At 34.6% G+C, this 23,244-nt stretch overlaps 2 protein-coding genes across 3 annotated transcripts; both read left to right on the top strand.

The window, feature by feature from the left end:
• The first annotated feature begins 11,711 nt into the window (after nucleotides 1-11,711).
• On the top strand, nucleotides 11,712-13,324 carry LOC131800886 (uncharacterized). Its single transcript, XM_059118744.1, has 2 exons — nucleotides 11,712-12,160; nucleotides 12,230-13,324. Coding segments are annotated over exons 1-2 (1,062 nt in total). The 5' UTR covers nucleotides 11,712-12,158; the 3' UTR covers nucleotides 13,290-13,324.
• A 2,850-nt stretch (nucleotides 13,325-16,174) lies between these two features.
• Nucleotides 16,175-21,233, top strand: LOC101895940 (DNA-binding protein Ets97D). Of its 2 annotated transcripts, none has more exons than XM_005176611.4 (7): nucleotides 16,175-16,316; nucleotides 16,432-16,567; nucleotides 16,626-16,695; nucleotides 17,410-17,542; nucleotides 17,604-17,908; nucleotides 19,946-20,225; nucleotides 20,292-21,233. In XM_005176611.4, exons 1-7 carry the CDS (start codon nucleotides 16,247-16,249, stop codon nucleotides 20,750-20,752), a joined length of 1,455 nt encoding a protein of 484 aa, XP_005176668.1. In that variant the 5' UTR covers nucleotides 16,175-16,246; the 3' UTR covers nucleotides 20,753-21,233. The 2 variants fall into 2 exon arrangements, with proteins under 2 accessions (XP_005176668.1, XP_005176667.1); XM_005176610.4 differs by having other exon boundaries at nucleotides 16,176-16,316; nucleotides 20,289-21,233.
• The last annotated feature ends 2,011 nt before the right edge of the window (nucleotides 21,234-23,244 follow it).

The following is a 23,244-nucleotide window of genomic DNA, read 5'->3' as shown; positions in this document are numbered from 1 at the left end:
TCTGGTACGTACCCCAAAAAAGGTAAACATTTTGAATATCAACGAATCTCATAAAATCCGATTCCATTCAGACTTGATACATCTCAATATTTCCATAAAAACAAAATCTGTTATAAAGATGGTAGAGATCGGACAATTTCTTCTGGTACCTCCCCCACATAGGGTTCACGATTTTGAAAAACAAAATGCTTAAAGAGAGCGATAAAAAGCATCCAACTATCTTAAAATTTCACACATAACAATATTTTGGCTAACACAAGATCTGTTGTAAAGATGATCTGGTACCTTACCCACAAAGGGTCAAAGTTTTGAATAACCAAAACAATTTAAAATCCGAAACAAGCATCCGGTTCTTTTCAAACATGTCATTATTTTTACTAACACAAGATCTTCTGTAAAAATGAGATATATCGGCGCACTCCTTCTGGTACTTCCCCCACAAAGGGTTCAACATTTTGAACTCTCTTCGAATTTCACACATCCAAACATTTTTGCTAACGCAAAATATGTTTTGAAGATGATACATGTATATCTGCCAAGGGATTGGCACCCACAAAGGGCCATAATTTCCAATACTTATACCTGTCATAACTTGCGAAACAAGTCGGCGGTTCTATACAACTTTCTATACCTAAATATTTCCCTTAACCAGAAATCTGATATAAATATGAAATTTATCAGAATTAATGATGTCGTCAAAAATTGAATATAAATGTTCGATTTCCTACAAGTATTGCACCTACCAACAAAGAATGACTCGATCCGCTATATCTTGTACCTCAGGCATATTTCCACATTTGCCAAAAATTTGCGCATATCTCATATAAAGTATAGGAAGTAGACTATACAGTCCAAATATTGCTCGCTGTAATATTTTATCAGACTTAGGACAGATATGAATTGGAGAATATTGCCCAAATGCTTTAGAACCACTCTCATAGAGGGTCAACAGTTAGAATAGTCATAACTCAAGGCTGGGGTATACATCTGTCGACAAAGCCGACTGATACTATTCAACTTATTTAAATATTAATTGAGGCTGAGTACATATTTAGGGCCAATCGGACAATCTTTTTTATTCAAATACCCCTTTTAATTATTTTCTGGCCCCGTTCACAAAATGTAAATAGTTTTCCCTTAATTCATCATAAATGTCAAAATCTTTCATTGTCGTTCATTATTATTACACATTATGATGGTTCAAAATAACTTTTTTTTGAGAAAATCAACCGTTGAAAGCATTTCTTCTTCGCTGGTATGAACGAACGTCAAACAATGAGACCAACAAGGAATCATCATTAACACTGCTGACATACTGACGAGCACACACATCCATATTTGTGTGTTGGGAGTTATAGTTGTTGTGTAGCCATTGTTCCCCCACATTAAGCGAGTGGAAGGGTCACACATCAAACGTATTGGTGACAAGGGAACACCACAGTTTACGATGATAACCAACTGATCATCTGATTAATGCTGTCTTCGTGAGAGTTTAAAAGAAAGAAAGAGTGATGGAGTGGTGTTTTTGTCGTTGTACTTGAAAAAAAATTGTGCGGGACAATATGTGTTTGTTGTTGTTCTTCGATTTTGGGAGGGTCAACTACTTGTGTTGGAGATGGGAAAAATATTTAATTATAAATTTTAATACGGTCGTTTTTAATTCGATTGAATCTAATTAAACATTAAAAATTTTTGAAAAAAGACATTTAATATACACATGTATGAATTTAGAGGACTTTTTGGAAGTTCAATTAACCCGAGAACTTAAGCGAAGTCAAGTAAAACTAAGTTAAGAAGGACTTAGCCGAACTTTTCATTCACTCCACTTGAACACTGGCCAAATCGGCTTTCATCTAAATCCCCAAATATTTAGAAGTTCCCTTATTAATTTACACACAAAGGACCCGAAATATCAAATTACAACAGATTTGGTTGAAAGTTGGGGCGGAAAACTTCAAAGTTCCAAAAATCAGCAGATACCACTACAGGGTGAGATAAAAGACTAAAACAAAGACAAACGTCACAAGTTGTAATTTTTATACCCTACACCACAAGGTGGTCAGGGTATTATGTCTTTGTGCTCTTGTTTGTAACAGGTAAAAGGAAACGAGATAGACCCATAGTTTCTTTTTATGATCTGGATAGGATCAGATTCTGAGTCGATTTATGTATGTCCGTCCGTCTGTCCATGTATTTCTGTAAACAAAGTACAGTTCACATTTATTGCCCTATCCAGATGAAATTTTGCACAAATCATTTGTTTGGCCCAAGGACGAACCCTATTGAAATTGGCGATAGTCGGTAAAAAATGAGATATAGCTCCCATATATATCTTCGTCCGATTTGCCTTTTATTGTGCACCAAACGTCTAATATCAGCCCGAATTGTTTAGAATTTTGCAAATACAACCAAATTAGGCCTGAAAATAAGTATGCCATACTTGATCGAAATCGGTTCAGAATAGCTATAGCACCCATATATATTGTTCATCTGATTTGTTATTTCTGTCCTCCGCAGCCGTAATATGCACGCTGTAACAACAATATTTGGGGAAATATATCAAATACAGCTCAGAAATACATTTACTAAATTTTATCGAGATCGGTTCAGATTTGGATATAGCTCCCATATATAACTTTGTCCGATTTACCTTTTTTGTGCACCAAACGTCTTATATTTGTCCAAATTGGATGGAATTTGGCACTTACGACGGAATTGAGTCTAGAAGCTAGTATGTCAAATTTGGTGAAGATCGGTTCAGATATAGCTATAGCCTCCATATATATTGTTCATCCGGTTTGTTATATTTGTTACCCACAACCGTAATATGCACTCCGTAACAACGATATTCAGGGAAATATATCAAATACAGCTCAGAAATATCTTTGCCAATTTTTATCGAGATCGGTTCCGATTTGGATATAGCTCCCATATATATTTTTATCCGATTTTAAATTATTTGTGCACCAAATGGGCAACACAAGTCCGAATTTAAAAGATACAAATTCTTCGGCATATTTAGACTTTTGAACTTTAAATTAAAATTATAATCATAGCTTGTATGATTGAATTCTCCCATAAGAACTTTTAATTGTTATGTGGAGCTCTACTAAATTAGCAAAGTGGTGTAGTGTATCATAAAGTCGGCCCCGCCCTACTTTAACTTTCTTTACTGGTTTTTTTAAATTTTATTGACTAACAGCAAAAAATGTCGTAATTAGCATCAACTTTTAGAATAAGTTTAGATTTAGAATTAATGTTGCTCAGCGGAATTTTGGCCCATTCTCGGCGAAGCCCTTGTTTGAGGGTATCGACACTTTGGCATTTTTTTAGTGCCAACCTTGCTTTCCAAAATACTCCAGACACAATAGTCCAACGGATTGGTATCCTGAGATTTTGGTGGCCATTGTGCGCTGTGAATGAAGCGAGGAACCTCATTTTGTAACCTTCGTGAGGAGTATCTTGTTTTTTGTTACGATTTTGTCTCTAATTGTGAAGGAAATGGCCATGAATTTGGTCCCAAGTCACCCGTGGGGGAGACTGAGTCGTTGTCTGTTTGTCCCCTGTTGATGTACGTTGTTGATACATTGCTTATTGTGATGGCGTTGGTCACCAGTCCAGGACTGTTTGGAGTCCAACTGGTAGTAACTTCGGTTACGGCAGTTGGTGTTGGCCCCCTAGTGGGAGCATCGCGGTGTCTGTGGTTTAAACCCAAATCGCGGGGAGAGTGTGTTGCTCGAATGTGGAGTTGCATTATCAACCGGGAGCCTGACCCATAGAAAGGCAGGAGTTTAGATAGGCTCCGTTCTTAACCAAGGGTGTGACCGCGTCCAAATACGTGGAAGCGAATTGGTACTCACTTTTGTAGGGCTTTGGTAGACGCATTGTATTCACCCGGTGTTTGGAGCACCGTGGCGTTAACACATAGCGCCAAGTACCCACGTACTCAAAAACACGAAACTCTCCAGAATATTTTCGCGATAACATTCGGCATTTATTCTGATGTCACGGTCGATTAATACAAGCGGAGAGCGACCATCGGCTGTTAAGGCGGCCCGAACCATCACCATGGTCGCTTATGGCGCTTGAGTTCTGGTGGCCAACCGAAGGTGCACATTTTCAGCTGAGCTCTTTGGCAAGTAAACACGATCATTTTCTTTGTTTGTAAACTGCTGGACAACGAATGTTTTCTCATCGGAGAAAACCAAGTTCGGCAGTTCGCCGCTCTCGGCCAAGCGAATCCACTCTTTACCTCTTTTGAGTCTATTTTAGGCAAACGATTTCACATTAATTAAAGATTTTACATGGTAGACTAGGTTTGGCCGTACTTAATGTCGTGTTCGCATTTGTCTTTTCAGTTGAGTACAACTCAATATTTCGTTCTTTGCACTTGTTTCATTTTTCTGAAAAAAAGTAATAAATGGAATCTCTTACCAAAGATAATTGAATCTTTTTTTTATTATCAAAATTTCGGTTATTAAATTAAAGTGTATCATATCTTCACTAAACTGCTACAATATATTTTTAGCACTTAAAAAATATTTTTTGAACTAAACTACTACATTTTCATAATTCCCATAATTCCCACCAATAACAAAAAATTACTAATTTTATTACAAAAATTTCACTTTCATTTCCTTAACCCACCATACACAGCTTTGCGGTAATTTGGCCAAATGTATTTCTGCTCATCGCCCTCTAGACGCCACGCTAAGCCACAATTGAATTACTCCACAACAGGCAACAGGATAATTGTTTGAGGGTGGGCAGTTTCTTTTAAGAAGTTTCGCAAACAAGGCAACCAAACCATAATAGCCACATGACGACAAGTGTCATAAAAGAGGCCAATAATTCCCAGTGAAGTAGGTCACCGACCGAAATAGTTTTAGTTTAATTTCCTAAAGTGTGAAAAAAGCGGAGTGTATAACTTCAATTCATTTTCCAAAGAACTCCACCAAAATGTGGAATTCTATTTGGTTTTGGGTGCGGGTGGCGTGTAACCTACATAAATGGAATGAAATATTGCGGTGCGGTGGCTATGTTGAAGGATATATGTTTGAATTTGCGGAGTTGGCTTTCATTAAATGAGAAATATTGACTTCCTACTTTTTTTGGGGTGGTGGGCTTTAGACATAATTTGTGCTAATTAGATGGGATTTTGTATATTAATTAAATAATATCTTTAAGTGGTATTGAATTTTGGAGAAGGGTAGCAATAATTTGAAATAATTTGTTTGGCAAAAGAAGCATATTAAGTGCATTAAAGTAAGCCAAATATGACATAAAGGCACAACTACTATTTCTATCCATTATAAATATAATTGTATTATTAATATTAAATAATAGTAATAATTATCAGAAAATTATTTTATTATTATTAAAATGATAACAATTATAAATATATAAATAGTTAAAATTATTATTGTAATAGAAATAGTATTTTTTGCGGTTAGGGATGGGAACATGCTTTACGCATCTGACAATGTCGTCACATTCGTCGTATGCCGGGCTCGGGTCTATACCGGCTAAAAACCCATCTCCTTTCGCCCCGGAGGTTATGCCCCACCTCGGAACTACTTTCGTATTACTTCGAGGTGGACCCCCATTGTGGTGTGTTTGACCAATTTCTCTATTTTTTAACCTGCTTCCACGCACCGCTCCGGGCTCGGGTCTATACCGGCTAAAAACCCACCTCCCTTTACCCTGGAGGCTATGTCCCACCTCGGAACTACTTTCACATTACTTCGAGGTGGACCCCCATTGTGGTGTGTTTGACCAATGTCTCTATTTTTGAGCCTGCATCCAGGCACTGCTTGTTATAAATTTCATTTTTAGGGGAAAGTATGTAGGTCTGCCTTCTTCTTACGGAGAAGGCGTTCCACGAACTTTGCTGTTGCATCCCAAGCTCTTTCAATTTGCAGCGTTTTTCTTCTTATGTTTCTCATTGAATCCTGGCCTATCTCCGATTCAAGGCTGTTACGTAATTCCGACCAGCGGTTAAACTCATTTGCTTGCAGACTGAATGAGATATACTGATGATCGCTGCCAGTGAAAGTTTCCATAACTTTCCAATCTTCTATTTTGTTGAGTAGCCCCTCAGAGAAAAGTCACATCTAGGATCCGCTTTCCTCTAGGATTTGTTGTTTGCATCCCCCATTCTACCGCCTGGGAGTTGAAGCCCCCTGCGATGATGATGATGTCCCCATCTACATACCTTGCGAAGTCTTCAATATCGTCTAATTTTTGTTAATAGGAATCTATATGATCACTAGGGGTAAGATAGCAGCTGACGATAGTCAGATTATCAAGTGCTATCCATGAAAACCCATTTCCGTATCCGCTCTGGTTAATGCCTTGTTTACTGCTCGGAAGCCATATAAATGCCGTATAGGTATAATAATAGTAACAGTAATAATAATAGTAATGGTAATAGTGATAGTAATAGTCCCTCACCTGCGTAATGTGCACTCCACACCAATGATGTTAAATACAACTCAGAAATAAGTGCCTAAAATTTTGTCGAGGTCGGTTAAGATTTGGATATAGCGCACATATATATCTTTATCAGAGTTCAAGTTTATTAAATTAGGGGTCCCTCACACGCGAAGCGTGCTCTCCACAAGAATAATATTTGGTATCAGATACATTCCAACAATAAATCTGTTAAATTTTATCGAAATCGGAACAGATTTGCATATAGCTCCCACATATATCTTCAACCGATTTCGGGTTCATTGTGCACCAAATAGGTAATATCAGCCCAAGTGGACTGAAAATTGCCACTTCCGGCGAAATTTATCCCAGAAGGAAAAACAAATATTGGTGAAAATGGGTTCGGATATAGCTATAGCTCCCATATATGTATTCATCTTCATTCTATTTTAAGGTTATTGTCCACCATATAAGTAATATCGGCCACAATTGGATAGATTTTTTCATATTCAACCAAATTTTTCCATTTGGTGAAACTCGGACCGGTATGTCTATTGTTCCAATAAAATTTTTTTAAAAGAATTCTTATCGAAGTCATATCATGCACTATACAACAATGTCATGTAGTACTAGAGGTACAAAAACCTCGGTCAAATTTGTTGTAATTCCTAAATTGTGACTACCCTAAAGTCAAGATACACATTCAAATAAGGTTCATAGTTAGTATGATCTACTGCAAATAAATTCCCAATATAAAAGTTTTTTTTTTTTTTTTTTTAACTGCTACATACGCATAATGGTATAGTCATAGTCGGCTCCGCCCCACTTTTGACATTTCCTCTCCGGTTATCAATGGCAAATTTCCAACAGTTCTTCCAATGGGACCAATTTTCATTTACAATCTTTACCATTGATTCAATTTCAATATCTCAATTTCATTTCTAATAAATTTTATTACTTTGTTTATTAATAAAACCAAAAGAAATCATTTAATTTCAAATTTCACCAGAATAACGCCCCACAATGAATCATTTTTAAGGGGAACTAACCAAATTTCTAACAATTGTTGCGCTCTGTCATCAACACTTGGCTGCCAGTGATGTCATGAATTAATGATAAAAATTTCTGCAAGCTGTGAATACAAATCAAGAGAACGGAGATTTAAAAATAATTTTGTGAAATTTATGAATGAATTAAAAATGAATAGCTGTGCGTCTGACAAGCTTACCAAATTTGGATGTGTCGGCCAACAATGTAGACATCTGTTTGCTGGCTCCTTAATATGCATCTATTTATGGCTATACAAATGCCAAATTATTGCAACGGGAAGTTGATTAAATTTATTTCAATATTTTATTCTTAAATGGAATTTATGTTTATAGAATAACACTTGAATTTATGGCAAATGCATATATGCCCCCTTGTACGATAGTCTAGGGATACAAGTCAATACATAACTAGACAAAGGCAATTCTTCATGTCTAAGTTTCGAAAATTCGCTATAGAATTTATATGAAGTTTAAAATGTATTAAAAACATATACTGTCCATAAATCTTTTACAGAAAAAGTTTAAAAAATCCCTCTACTGATCAAAACTTTATAAAAAAGAAAAGGTCTCCGACACTATGTTTACCAATGAAAAAATGAAAAGACTACAACATATTAACTTAGAATATCAATTCGTTTTAATTAAAATAAAAAAATATCCCAAATAGCGAAACTCATATTTTTTCTAATATGGTTGGAAATTTTGGCAGAACATTCAAAATATCGAAAATTGTGAAGTACTGTTACATGGGAGCTATATCAATTAGTGAATCTTATTTGAAATTTTTTCGCAAGGAGAGAACAGTACTACCGAGAACCCTAATTGTCAATGTTTAGCTAATTTGGTTGAAACCGTGGAAAAAACTTCAAAATACCCAAAATCAAGAGGTACCTTTATATGGGGGCTATAGCAATTAGTAGTCCTGAATCGATTTTTTATTTCAAAGAGAGAACGGAACGAGAACCCTAATTGTGAAGTTTCAGCTAACTTGGTTGGAAATTGTGGCAGAAACTTTTAAATACAGAAAATCGGGAGGTACCGTTACATAAGGGACCAATATAAGTGGGTCAATATAACCCAATTCCTACACCAATTAGCCTGAATTTAACACTAACCTTTGTGCCAAGTTTCAAAGCTCTAGATTAATAGTATGGACTCTATCGTCATTTCAACAGAAAGAAAGGATGATGAGGGATACACACTTGGACAAATTTTTCGGCATTGTATGGCGAAGAAGTTTTTCAGTGAAATAGCAGAAAAAATGGTAATAAATTTTTCAAAATTTTAACCGTTTATGAAATATGAACTGGATGGAGATATCCCTCATTATCAAGCTTCATCTAGTAGAAATATATTTTAAATTGGAGAAAATCCCTGGATTTTGTGGGGATCAATAAGGACTGATAATATATTACTACGTGCAAAGTGGGAACTAGGTCGTGGGCTTCGTAGTTTAAAGCATATCCGGATCTATGTTCATATTTTATGGGATTAATTATTATTCAAAATTGCTCAAAAAATTACTCTGTCCAAAGATTAATTTTGAAGTGGTCTACGTAGAGTATACTTTCAGTGTTCTACTCTTACCATTTTATAACAACGCCACCTGGTAACGACTAGTTGTACAGTTATCTAAGTATTCGATTTCCTCACACTCTCTAGAAACTGATAACCAATGCCAAAGCTCAATGCTGTGAATTTATATTTACGAAAAGAATATTTTTATATCCTCCACCATAGTATGGAGGTTATATTATTTCGTTTGAAACACCTCAAAATATACATTTTAGACTCCACAAAGTATATATATTCTTGATCAGCATTAAGTTCTATGTCGATTTAGCGATGTCCGTCCGTCTGTGAAAATCACTCTAGCTTCCGAACGAAATGAAGTAGATTAATAAAATTTTACAGAAATGCAATTATGTCTGCAGGACTTTTGGTATTAAAATTTGTTTGTGCAGTTCCACGTCTTCGTATAGCCACCACCATATAACGGTACCTCCCGATAGTCGCAATTTTTGTGATTACAGCAACATTATTCACCGGAATCGTTTCAAATTTCGTATTGGATGAACTTAAAGGGTTCTTCAACCTGTGACAAAAATATCGTATGCAGGTCAACGTCTTCGTGTAGCCCCCATCTGACGGTACCTCCCGATATTCGATATTTTAATAATTTTAGCGACATTATTCGACAATTTTCGTATCTAAAGTTCGTAATGGATCAGTCGGTTGTGCCTACAGATGTATACTATCAGCCAATGTTCGATTATTTAAGTATATTTTGACTTCTGTTATGATTATTCAAATATTTGACCCTCTATGGAGTATGTTCCGAAGGAATGGGCCAATATTGTCCATTTCGTATTGGACCTAGATAGATATGATATAAATACTGCAAATACTGGTTTGGACTGTATTGGTTAGTTCCTTGACTTTATTTAAGAGACATGTGCTAATTTTTAGAAAATATTAAAATGCGCGTGAAGTACCAGACATAGTCGACCGAAGTATCGAATTTTCATACTCCTATTAATACAGATAAACATATTTGTATGTATAAGAAAAACGAACATTTATATCCAATTTTATGCGAAATCACAAATTCCATATTCATTTAAGGTTTCAGGTTGAATGAAATATTTAGATGTAAAGAATCACTAACTTGTTTCAGAAGTTATGACTAATAAAAGTATTGAAAATTGTGATCCTGCCTGGATATTTTTGTCAGATATTTTCCATCTTCACAGCAGATCGTGTGTTATGAAAAATGTTTCTGTGTGTGAAATTTGAAGAGAAGAGGCTTGGTACATCTCAACATTTGAAGAGACTTGGCGCATCTCAATATTTCCATCAACACAGGATCTGTTATAACGATTGTAGAAATCGGACTTTTTCTTCCACATAGGGTTCAAGGTTTTGAAAAACAAAACGCTCAAGAAAGCGAAATAAGCATCCAACTCTCTTAAAATTTCACACACACACACACACAAATGTTTTTGCTAACATAAGATCAGTTGTGAAGATGATATATATCTGCGATGTCTTTCTGGTACATCATCCACAAAGTGCCACAATTTTCAATACATTCATCTGTCCTAACTATAGGGTATACATTGGTCTTTGGCTGAGGGTAGCCAACAGTCGGCAATACCGACTTATACCTTTTAACTTGTTTAAAAGTGTGTTTGGCAGGAAGCGGACATAGTCATAGTGGTTTTACGGTGGTACCTACTAATTTTGATCGGTTAAAAAAGTGACATTTGTATTGTTATTGGGATATAATGTTAAGGATGGTTTCTTTTTTTAAGAACCATTCCTAGAAAGATCAAATATTACAGAGAGTTCTTTAATGAGCATATGTATATCTGAATGAATTGAACATGTTCAATAGTTTCACATCTATAGATCATACCCCGAGAAATATCGAGTACTCCAATCGCTCTGTATAAAATTTGCATTTTTCGCAAAATTTTGATTTTTATTTTTTTTTTTTTTTCGACATATAAAACTATATATATCCTCTCAGTAATTTGTCTAAAGATATGAAGCTATTTCCTCATGCCTTAATCAATTTGTGTTTTTGAAGCACTCCAAAATGAAACACTTCAGTCAAAAATATGTCCCCAATTATCTTCTTGCAGAGTGTAGTTAAACATCTAAATCGGTTTCAAAGCTGAATGCAATATTTAATAATAATAAACCTTACCCTGTTCCATTATGCAAAAATAGCGTAGAAATTTTGTTATACATTTTTATAAAGGCATCTTAACATTATATAAACACGCACACTTTCACAACATCGACTTTTTACAAAAGAACCGGACACGAAAGATTTGTGGTATCAACGAAAAAGCTTTTAAAAAATACAATACAAAAGCTATTCAATGGAAGCGGATATTAATATTTTCTTCATTTTTGTAGCAAGCTCTTTTATACTTTTCACAAACACATTTGTTGATTTTAACATGATTGCAACCGAACGCGACCGCACACCGAAAACAAAACGAACACACATACACGAAAGCACAGGCATTGCCATTTTAGATTGCGCCTTTTTTCTTAGAGAGCTTGCAAAACCACTAAACGGACACACTTGATTTGCTATGAGCACACACACACACACATCTCTACAAGAGCACGCTTCATTTTAGAAACGTTGATAATTCGTTGCAATTTCAACTATTTTCCGAACAAATTATATGAAATTAACTAAAATATGTACAGGCATGTCACAGAATGTAAAATCGTTCAAGAGTGAAAACGAAAACGGTTTTAGCTTCTCTAAAAAACGGAAAACGCAAAAATTTTGCGTTTTGATATCACTTTCAAAAAGCAGGGTGAAATTGAAATGTTTAGTGATTTTAACGTAAAAAATAAACAGAAGACACATACATTTAACAGAAAATATTGTATTAACCAAATTCTCTTAGAATGAACATGTTTTTGGAATTTATTTTACAAAAAATCTATTATTTTTCTAATCCATGATGAAAACGCAAAAAAATATGCAGAAATGAACGGCAGACTTGTATTGTTGAATTATTGCCATATGTGTTGAAGAAGAAGGTGTAGAAATGTACAACTGACAGACCAAAAAGCAAGAAAGGGGAAAAACAAAAAAACAATTAATTGTTTGGTTTGAGACAGAGCGCTTCAGTCAATCGGGCAAAAATGTAAGTATTTACATACATATTTCTAAATTTTCGTCAAAAACTGTTTATTTAATTTATTTTATACTTTAGGGGCAAACACCGAAACGTTAAACAGGACAAAATTTTTATCAATTTTATGGATAAACATCACGATATTGCCAGGGGCTATGTAAAAGGTGATAAGGTTGTTGTTGATTCCCTATGGACAGAATTGACAGCTTTGCTGAATAGTTCAGGTCCACCAAGTAAAACCTGTAAAGAATGGAAGAAAGTTTGGTCAGATTGGAAAGGAAATGTTAAGGCGAAGATGTGCCATAATAAAAAGGACTTGCGAGGAACTGGTGGTGGTGATATCAATCAATATGTTTTCAATGAACACGAGAACAGTTTAATCAGAATTTGCGGATTGTATAAAAGTGTCGATGGAGTTGGTGGTGCAGTAAGCTTTGCGGATTTTGTAAGTGAATTAGACCTCAGTTGTTCTGAAAAAGAAAACTTTGATTCGTCATCATCTACACATATTCCAAGAACTCGAAAATCAAGTCAATTAGTTTTAAGTGAATCTGAAAACGAAGAGCTTAATTTTTCACCCTCAACTTCAAAACAGACCACTTCGATTTTAAATAAAAAAGATAGACCAAGATCATGCATTCCAGCTGCTTTTAAAAATGTTTCTACATTGGCAATTGATCCAAGAACACCAACATTGGAAGAAAACCGTTCGCGAACACCTATTCAAAAACGACTTAGAAATAAAAGCTTATCGTGTTCTCCGCCATCTACACCAATAAGACAAGTGTCGGGCAGCCTAACAAAAGCAAAACCCACGCCTGCAGTAAAAAGACCCCGGGCAAGAACTCCCTCAAAGCAAGATCTAAATGCGCTTTTAGTTGAGGAAAATTCTCATTTACAAAACTTGGAAAAAATTTGTAAAATTCTAGAAGATAACAGTAAGGAAATGAAAAAACAAACTGAAAAGTTGGACAGACTTTGTAACATCCTGGAAAAAAAGTATGTGGAAGAGCAGTTACATAATATTGAAATGCAAAAGAGAATGCGTGAACGGAACGAAATGAAACTCAAAATAGTTGAACTTGAAACTCTTAAATATGCTATAGAACAGGAAAAAGCAAATACGACTCGTTCTTAACTTTACATTATTTTACACAATGGACTAAAAACAATCTGTTTTTTGTTTTATAAAATGTTTTTTTTTATTATTTAAATGAATTGAAATAAAAAATGCAATAGTTCATTTGACTAGCAATATTATTTCTAATACGTTTGGCTACGTTGTACATATTTATTTCAGGGTAGATGTCCACAATATTTTGGTCGTTTTCAGAATTTTCCTCATTTGTAACAGGTATCTCGTCTTCTCGCAAGCATTGAAGCCCCTGGCATTTTTACTTTTGGTGTTTATATTATAAAAAAACAATTTAAACTCCTTTTTTAATTGTCAATAATTTGTTTACGACTTTTTTTTTCATGGAGTTACCATATTTTTATTTCAAAAATGTGAAATGATTTTTTTTCCGGATTAGTCAAATCGTACGAGTGCTGAAGAAGCAAAAGCAAATCGTAACGATTTGGAAAAGGTGAAATAAATCGATTTCGTAAAACTTCTGTGACATGCCTGGTAATATTATTTAACATTTTAACACTTTTCCGAATATTTTCTATGTTTTTCTTCGTTTTATTTGCGAATTTTGTGGAGCGCACCACACAACACGGCCGAAATGATTGAACTCAACGAGAGAACTAAACGGAGTGACGCAAATTTTCTGAGCCATTGACAGTGGGGAGTGATCGAGAGAAGAGTTGTTATTTTTGACTTTAACATTGACATTGAGTATTTGCAGGTGTATTGTTTGTTTTAAAGGATGCTAAAGTGAATGAAAGGTAAAAAAGGTAAACATCAGTTTAAAGGGAGAATATTTAGTTAGAAATGTAATATTGGGGAAATAAATTATGGATATGAAATTAAAAAAGTTAAAAATCTTCTAGGAAGATTTTTATCTTTGCAATTTCAAATAAAGTCGTTATATTCTAAATAAATTTTATTTTTTAGTTTTGAGTTGAAATGGTTTTCATGTATTAATTGAAATACATTGATACTTCGATGATAGTATAAGAAAGATGTCATCATGTAAAATATCAGGATTGAATAACTGTTTTTTAAGTTACCTGCAAAAATCGGTAAAATTATAATGCTTATAATTTCAGTAATTAACGATTTTTTCCGGCGAGTTAAGGTTCTGTTAGACGAAATACACTACACAGTGGTAGTATGTCTTTGTGCATTTGTTTGTAACATGGAAAAGGAAGCGAGATAGACCCATAGTTACTTTTGAGGATCTTCAAAGAATAACAAACAGTTCGTCTGTCCATCTATTTTTGTGGACGAAATGCAGGGCACATTTGTAATCCGATTGAGATTAAGTTTTCCAAACAATATTTGTTTGGCCCAAGGACGAACCATATTGAAATTGGTGAGAATCGGTTTAAATTTAGATATAGTTCCCTTAACCAGTTTCATGTTAATGCGCACCAAATGGCTAGTATAAGTCCAATTTAGTCTAGAAGCAATTGCATACAATTTTGATAAAATCGGTACAGGTATAGCTATAACTACTATACATACGTTTCATTCGATTTTGTGTTTGAATTCCCTCACATGTGTAATATGCACTCCACAACAATAATCTTTGGTACCACATATCATATAAAGCTTAATAATAAGTGTTTAAAATATTGTCAAGGTCGGTTCAGATTTGGATAGAGCTCCCATATATATTTTTATACGATTTCATGATTTTTGTGCACCAAAATTTTTGGCACTTCCGACCGAATTCAACCTAATAGCAAGTACATCAAATTTATATAGTTATAGCTCCCATATATAACTTTCATCCGATTTTATAGCTCCGATAGTTATAGCTCCCATGTATAAGTTTTATCCGATTCGAATTCAACCTAATAGCAAGTACATCAAATTTATATAGTTATAGCTCCCATATATAACTTTCATCCGATTTTATAGCTCCGATAGTTATAGCTCCCATGTATAAGTTTCATCCGATTTGATATTAAAGTCCCTTTCATTCGCAATATGCACACCACAACAATGATATTTGGTACCAGATATCAGAAGGAATGGCTATTACCATGGTAAAAGAATACAGTAGTCACATCGACACAAATGCTGGGGCAATGAACTGTCAAACCAATTTTGGAATTGAAATTTTTGAATGAAAAATTATTCAAATTTGTAAAAATTTTTAAAAATGCATATCATAACAACCTCCGATTGGCATCGTATAAGAAAACATATACAAATCTACTTATTTTGAAAGAAACATTAATATCTTTTTGACATATCAATGCTTCTAAGCTTTGAACAATTGAGATGCCACATTGGCATTCATGTTGAATGGCGTATGTGCATTCAAACTAAGGTAAATTTTGCTTCTTCTCTCATCCGAGGTACCCTTTTTGTCCACGAGTTGGAATTTCGACAGAAAACTGGCAAGAAAAAAGGCAATATTTTCAAAAATTTTGTATCGATTTTTTTTTTTTTGACAAGTGACTCTCCGACCGTTTTCAAAAACATAAAAATTATGAAAAATGTCAACATTTATACAAAAAGTTTAAAACATGAATGACCTAAAAGCCCAATAAGACAAAGTCTTAAATCGTTCATGAATAAAAATTGTTAAATGAAAAATAAAATAAGTCTTTAAAGAAAAAAAAATAATAATTTCTCCTATTATTATTAATGCTAATTTCATGTACTTTTTTACAAATTCCTATAAAATTCAACAAACCAAAAAATTCATAAAAGGAATTATGATGTTGCTATGAATTACGAATTGTGCCGTATGAACGGGCACTGAGAACATAGCATAAGTTGAACAATCGACTATGAATTGTCGGGTACTCGGTTTTCACCCAAGTCCATAGTCAAGTTTCAGCACTTTGAGTACTCAAAGTCGATTAATCGGAAGTCGACCTACATATCCCTATCATATTCGAGGAAACAAAACATTTTTAATAAATAATATAATATTATTGTTTTAATAAACAATTATCAGTACAAAACCGAAAATGGAAACAAACGATTTATCACAACTCTCAGAGGAATTAATACAGCGATTGGGAAGTGGTGGTGATTTAGGTGGGTATTCTTGTCAGATCTTGTGGCGGATATGCCATGATCGTCAATCAAATTTGGTGGAAATCTAAACAGGAAGTGTATTTCTAAATTTAAATATATGAATTTTCTTTTCCAGAGGGGATGATGGCCAATGAGCTGTTTCAGCAAAGCGATTTGTATATGTCCCATCAGGATGATAGCAATTCCAATGCGGGTTCAGACAATGAGATTATCATGCATATGGATATCAGGGAGCCACTGAGAACGCTACAGTAAGTGGAAGTGTAAAGGAATTTACTTTTTTATTTAATGATTTTTGTTTCCTTTCAGAAAACTGCTGGAAAAGAAAGTTGGCCTTAGCCTGCAAGGCTATGAATTTTGGCTACAAGATGCCCAAGAGGTAAGGGAATTTAATGACGTTCATATCAAAGAAGCACTTTTCGTCCATGGTGCAGATTTCTTAAAAGAGCATAGACTGTGGGCCACCTATTGATTAACTAGCATTTAACCATAGGCAGTTCATGTTATGGCGATAACAATTATGCTTTACTTGCAATATACATACATTTGTAAAGGTGACATTGAGAGCATTCCAATTAAAGGAGTCCATAAAAGAATGTTTCAACAAATAAACCAGATTATTTCAAAATATCAAGAAAAGGAAAATTTGTTTCCCGGAACACCTGTGATTGTGATCAGCATAACAAGGACTATCTATGGTTTTGCGTTTGGATCCTAGAGATGCCACTGGAAAAAAACTAACCTCTTGAGTTACATTGAAGACTCTTAGTATAGGCGGAAAGTACATATTAAAAATATTTTAATTTACAGTAGAAATTTACGTATATTCTAATTTACCTTAGAGATGTATAAATTAGTTTGAGTAAGGCCCTTAAAGTTTTCCAATAAGATTAAATACCAACATGTTAAAGGTCTTAAGGCGGAGACATTTTATTGTAATTGATTGACCTTAAAATGTACAAGGCTGCTCTTAAATCCTTTACATAACACGTTTAGAACTTGGAGCCTTTCCCTGCTCAATATCTCCTCTTTTAGTACTTCTTTAATGACAAACAACTTTTGTTCATATTCCTAATAACTGTTTTCTTTCCAGTTGGAACCCCACAAAAACCTTGTCGATCAATGTGTCAAAGGAGAAGGTTTGGTACAGATTAATGTTGAAATCAAATACATTGTTAAACGCATCAACATATTGGATGTTTTAAAACCCACCGAGGATGCATTAGGTATGTAATACTGAATATTATTTTACATTTAAAAATTCTAAAGAAAATATTTTCCCCTCAGCTGCCCTTGCCGCTGAGGAAGCATTTAAAAGTGACGTCTCCACCGATGATGAAGCACCCTTGCGCACCAGTGAATCCCATGACGACACTGAGGAGGAAACAAAGCCGAAGAAAATTAAACGTGAACTTACAGAGCTAAATGAGTCGGCAGTATCGAAATTGAAGGATAAACCGTGTCTTAACTGGGTGTTAGATAGCAAATTTCGCCGTGAACAGACGCGACTTAAAATACCAGATGATCCGAATGAATGGACAGTGCCTCAAGTGAAATACTGGTTCCAATGGGCAATGCGAGAATTTCAATTGGTGAGTAACATACTGGCCTTCTGGGAAGAACAATCTTCCACAAATGTTTCGCGAATGGTAGATTTTGAACAAGCCTAGAACCTCTACAGATAGGACATCTATTGCGGTTCTAGTGTATAGTACAACCCAATTATGATATTTATAGATGGATAGAATATCCAAATGTTACAGACGTCGTTCTGGTCGAAATTATTGTGTAGATATTTTTTGATTCAGATTTTATGTATCAGAAATACCTTTTACATGTTCTCCTCAGACATAAGGCCATCTACATGTATTTTATAAATAGAAGACATTTAACTGGTAACATACGTAAATGGAAAAAAGAAAAAGACATTTGTATAAAGACATATATAAAAGAAAAAGACATTTTGTAATGTAACAAAGAAAATGTTCTAACGACGTTCTATTAATAATTCTGTATTTAATAATTTATACAATCAGAAGATATTGTGGAGTGCTTCCTTAGACTGTAGACCTTTAGTAAGATGGTCTTTTTCCTAAATTATAAATACTTTTCAAGTTTTTGCTAAATACACGACAATTGAGAGATTCTTTTTTACCTCTTTTGAAGCCTTTTTAAGGTGAAGAGGATTCTGAAGGTGTCCAATTGCTAAAAGACCTTTTACAGGTCCTCTACACAAACAATCGAATTATGTATCCTTCGTTAAAAATGAGATAAATTATTCTTATATCCAAAGATGACCCTATACTTTGAGATGGCAGGAGATCGCTATAATAAAATCGTTATCAGCCCCCAAAGGTTTATAGGGTGAGATAAAAGAAACTGCAACAAAGTCAATCGCCATAATTTTTACATTTTTTAAAATTTTATTGAATGAAATCAAAAAAATTAGGAAATAGTATCAAAATTTAGAATAAGTTTAGATTTGTTTGAATTGGTCAACTTTGGCACGAATTATGGCCTTCAAACGGCCAATGAAACCGTCACACACTGTCCGATTATTGGTCTGCGGTATTTTGGCCCATTCCCGGGAAGCGCTTGCTTGAGGTGATCGACACTTTGGTATTTTTTAGTGCCAACCAGGCTTTCCAAAATACTCCATACAGGATTGGTATCCGCACATTTTGATGGCCATTGTTCGCTGGAAATAAAGCGAGGAACCTCATTTTGTAACCATTCTTGGGTGGCGCGTGCTGAGTGCGATGGTGCACCTTCAGAATATTTTCGCGGTAATATTCGGAGAGCGACCATCGGCTGTTATGGCGGCCCACACCATCAGCGCTTGAGTTCTGGTGGCCAACCGAAAGTGCACATTTTCAGCTGACCTCTTTGGCAAGTAAACACGATAAATTTGTTTGTTTACAAACTGCTGGACAACGAATGTTTTCTCATCGGAGAAAACCAAATTTGGCAGTTCACCACTTTCGGCCAAGCGAAGCAACTCTTTAACTCAATTGAGTCTATTTTCTATCTGTTGCGGTGTAAGTTCTTGCACTTTTTGGAATTTCAATGGCTTTACCTAATGGAATATTGCACTATGTTCAGCTCACTAGCCATTTTTCGGCCACTGCGACACGGGTCTCGATCAAGTCGCTTCTTTACTTTTCGAAACATTTCTATTGATGTTGCTGTTTTCTTCCGTCCTCTTCCTTGATGTCGGGCTACGCTGCCAGTATCACGGTAACGAGCGTTGGTACGAGACATAAAAGATTTATTCACATTTAAATGCTGGAGTAGCTTGTAAACAATGTTATGACCTGCCAATGGAATAAATTTAACAGCTGGCTTAGAAACGACAACAGTCTGAAGTTGGATGCAGTTTTTTCATATCTAGTATTGGACGAGTTTATGTATGAAGTTCAAACTAATAGCTTACATCTCAAACACCTGAGTTGTGTAGTTTTTTTATGCATCCGACTTAGTCTCTTTGTCATATTTTCCTTGATGGTTTCTTAGTCTATCTTATTAAAAGCCATTTGGCATAATTTTTTATACATTACCAAATTAGCTACTAAAATCCCTATGAGTCTCAATTATTACTTCATATTTCCTTTTTTCCTTACATATTTCAGGCCGATGCCCATATCAGCGATTGGTCAATTTCTGGTCGACAATTGTGTTCACTGTCACATGAAGAATTTCGCAAGAAGATACCCACAGATCCGGGCAATGTCTTTTGGACACATATACAATTGCTCAAGGAATGTAAATTTGTATCCGTGGTACATAAGGCAGCTGAGACAGCACTGGCTGCACCTGAACCCCGGCAGTCCAACAGTGCCGTCTTGCCAACAACACTAACCAGGGAGCCGAAAATTATGCGCAAAACATTCCATACTTTGAAAAAGGAAAGTAAGTATTGATCCCTACTCTTTCGTCTGAATATAATTAATGGGTTTTATTCTGATTCCCCAGCAGCTGCTTTGAGCGAACTAAATATTGCCCCCAATAGTCTGGTAGCTACTGGCCTCGTTCACACTTCATATGGCGTAGGAACGGGCAATAATGGCCAAGTACAATTATGGCAGTTCCTTTTAGAAATACTAACCGATCGTGAACATGTCGATATCATTCAATGGGTTGGCAATGATGGTGAATTTAAACTAACCGATCCCGAAAAAGTTGCCCGTCTGTGGGGCGAAAAGAAAAACAAACCAGCAATGAATTATGAAAAACTGTCACGAGCCTTACGTTATTACTATGATGGAGATATGATATCCAAGGTGTCGGGTAAACGTTTTGCCTATAAATTCGACTGTGACCTGAAGCTACTTATTGGCTATTCAGCGGCAGAGTTATCGGCATTGGTCAATGAAAAGTCGTTTGTGGATGAATCTGTTTATCTGGAGAAAATGGACACAAAAACCGACGAAGAATGACCATGGGTCAAGGTGAAAGAAGAACCATTGTTCACGCTGCTGGAGGAGCACATTATTGAGGATTGTCCGGATATACAATCCGATTAACATTTATTTTTCTTTTGTCTACATTAATTCTAATTGTGTTTAATTAAAAAAATAATCATTGAGTATATATTTTTATTTCATTTTGTCATTTTGAAACATTTTGTTAATTACTTACACCACATACTATTGTTTAACTCTTTATTTTTTCTTAAGTTTAGTTTTAAGTTCTTTTTTCATTATTAATTCATTGAAATTGTGCAACCATTTTGTTATATCGCTTTTAGTTTCACATACAAACAAACTATGTGTATACAAACAAATTGAAGGAAACAAAAAAAAAAGAAAGCTAACTAATATTGTTAAGAATTGAATATTGTTGTAACAACAAATGCGATTTGTTATTAAATCGAAAGGTTTTTTAAGGAATAAATATTTTTCTATATAAAAAAGTAAATGTTGAATGGAAACCTAAGCGATGCCGTATTTAAAATCGGCCCTTTGGGTAGTACAGGAATGTATGTAAATATAAAAGAAAACAAAACCTAATAATTAATACTTCATAAAATACTCAATATTCAAGTGAAATGCTTCAAACTCAATGGTATTTAAATTTTAACTATTTTCTTTAAATACTACATTTGGAATCGATTTGATTTTCATCACAATACTGTGTATTTTTTTTTTTGAACTTAAATCATTCGTTTATATTTGTTCGTAAAATAGTGTAAAGAATTTAAATGTAAATCAGCAAAAAGTAAAGCATATTTCCAGGCGACTGTGCAACGACATGTGCAAAAGAGCTTCGTTTTACAACACTGGCTAAACATTGATTATAGAGCCATCTATTGTCGCACATGATTCGTGGGGGCCAATATTTTTTATTATGTTCATTTTTTAGGGTTTTTTCGACAGGCCTTTTGAAATAATTCTGATTTCATATAAAATATGCAATATTTTTGCCTATAAATTCTAATAATTAGAATAGAAACGTTCTAAATTAACAGTAAAAACAACTAAACACCATTTGTTTTACTGGAAATGCATAAATTATATTATTTTCTTAAAAGCCATTGTGCCTGGATATAGGGTTTATTCTGAAATTGTTTGTGAAATTTTGTGCAGAATAAATCGTCTTCTGACAGTTTCAGCCTAAATCGAAATTTCATGTTATTTCCATGCATAAATTAGAAAAAACGAACGAGGCAAAAATTAATCAAAAATTAAGAAAAATTTTCGCGTTTTTTTTGCCAAAATTGATGAAGATATTTTTTGATATATAATGAAAAACAGAGGTCTGTTTTCTTTGGTGACTTATAGCGAATTTTATAAATAATATTTCTGTCTTTAACGTCATCCCCCTTAAAAACGATACCTTGTTGGAGCATTTTACAAAATCTCAAATAAAGTACGACTCTAACCCCAAAAAGGTGTTTTCTGGGTTTAAGGCAAAATTTAGAATTTTTGCGTCTTCTTGAAACTACTGTGGAATTTTATGACAAATAAATTTTGTAGAATATATTTACCTGCTACGACGCCATTTAAAGGCGGTTTTTAAACATATAGGGTAGGATGAAAAAACTGGAATCAAATTCAGACTGCAGTCATTTCTAGCCACTCGTCCGAAAGTTTTTAAAATCTTTCCACTGACAGCTCACTATATTGTTTACAAAAGTACAAAAGCATTTTGGTGAGAATGTTCCAGAAAAAAAGTTATTCGTGATGGAATTCAAGCGTGATAGTGTGATTTCTTTATATTTGGCAGGAAAACCACAAGTGGCTATCGTTAGAGCACTCCCGCATTTAAATGTGAATAAATCGTTTGTGTCTCGTGCCATCGCTCGTGATACTGGTAGCGTAGCTCGACGTCAAGGAAATGGACGGAAGAAAACAGCAACATCAGCAGAAATATTTTGTCTGGAGTATTTTGGAAAGCAAAGCTGGTGTCGATCACCTCAATCAAGTGCTTCGCCGGGAATGCGTCCAATACCGCAGAGCAACATTCGGACAGCATGTGAAGGTTTCATGGGCCGTTTAAAGGCCATAATTCGTGCCAAATGTGACCAATTCGAACAAATCTAAAATTATTTTAAAATTTGATGCTATTTCAGACATTTTTTGCTTTCATTCGATAAAATTAAAAAAAAATAAAAATTATGGCGTTTGACTTTGTTGCAGTTTTTTTTTATCTCATCCTGTCTTTTGAAAAAAAACAACCCTTTGGAGACTCAATTGCGGAGACGCTATATCCCTAAAATGGAATTACTACAAGGAATCTTAATCCGAAAATTTCAAAAGAAAAGGTGGAACTTGCCGACTACGATTTGGGTTATATGGACCATATCATCAGATCAAATAACGATGTTAATTTTCCTATATAAAATATTTAAATTTCCTTGGTATTCAAAAATTCCACTGATTTGGCCTCAGGAAAAAAGCAAAATGCTAGGGTGTGAAAAAATATTTGC

The sequence above is a fragment of the Musca domestica genome, unplaced genomic scaffold (assembly GCF_030504385.1).
Source record: "Musca domestica strain aabys unplaced genomic scaffold, Musca_domestica.polishedcontigs.V.1.1 1, whole genome shotgun sequence".
In the NCBI taxonomy this organism is placed as follows: Eukaryota; Metazoa; Arthropoda; class Insecta; order Diptera; family Muscidae; genus Musca; species Musca domestica.
Note: the sequence above shows the minus strand (reverse complement) of the source record. Positions and strands in the feature narration are given on the sequence as shown.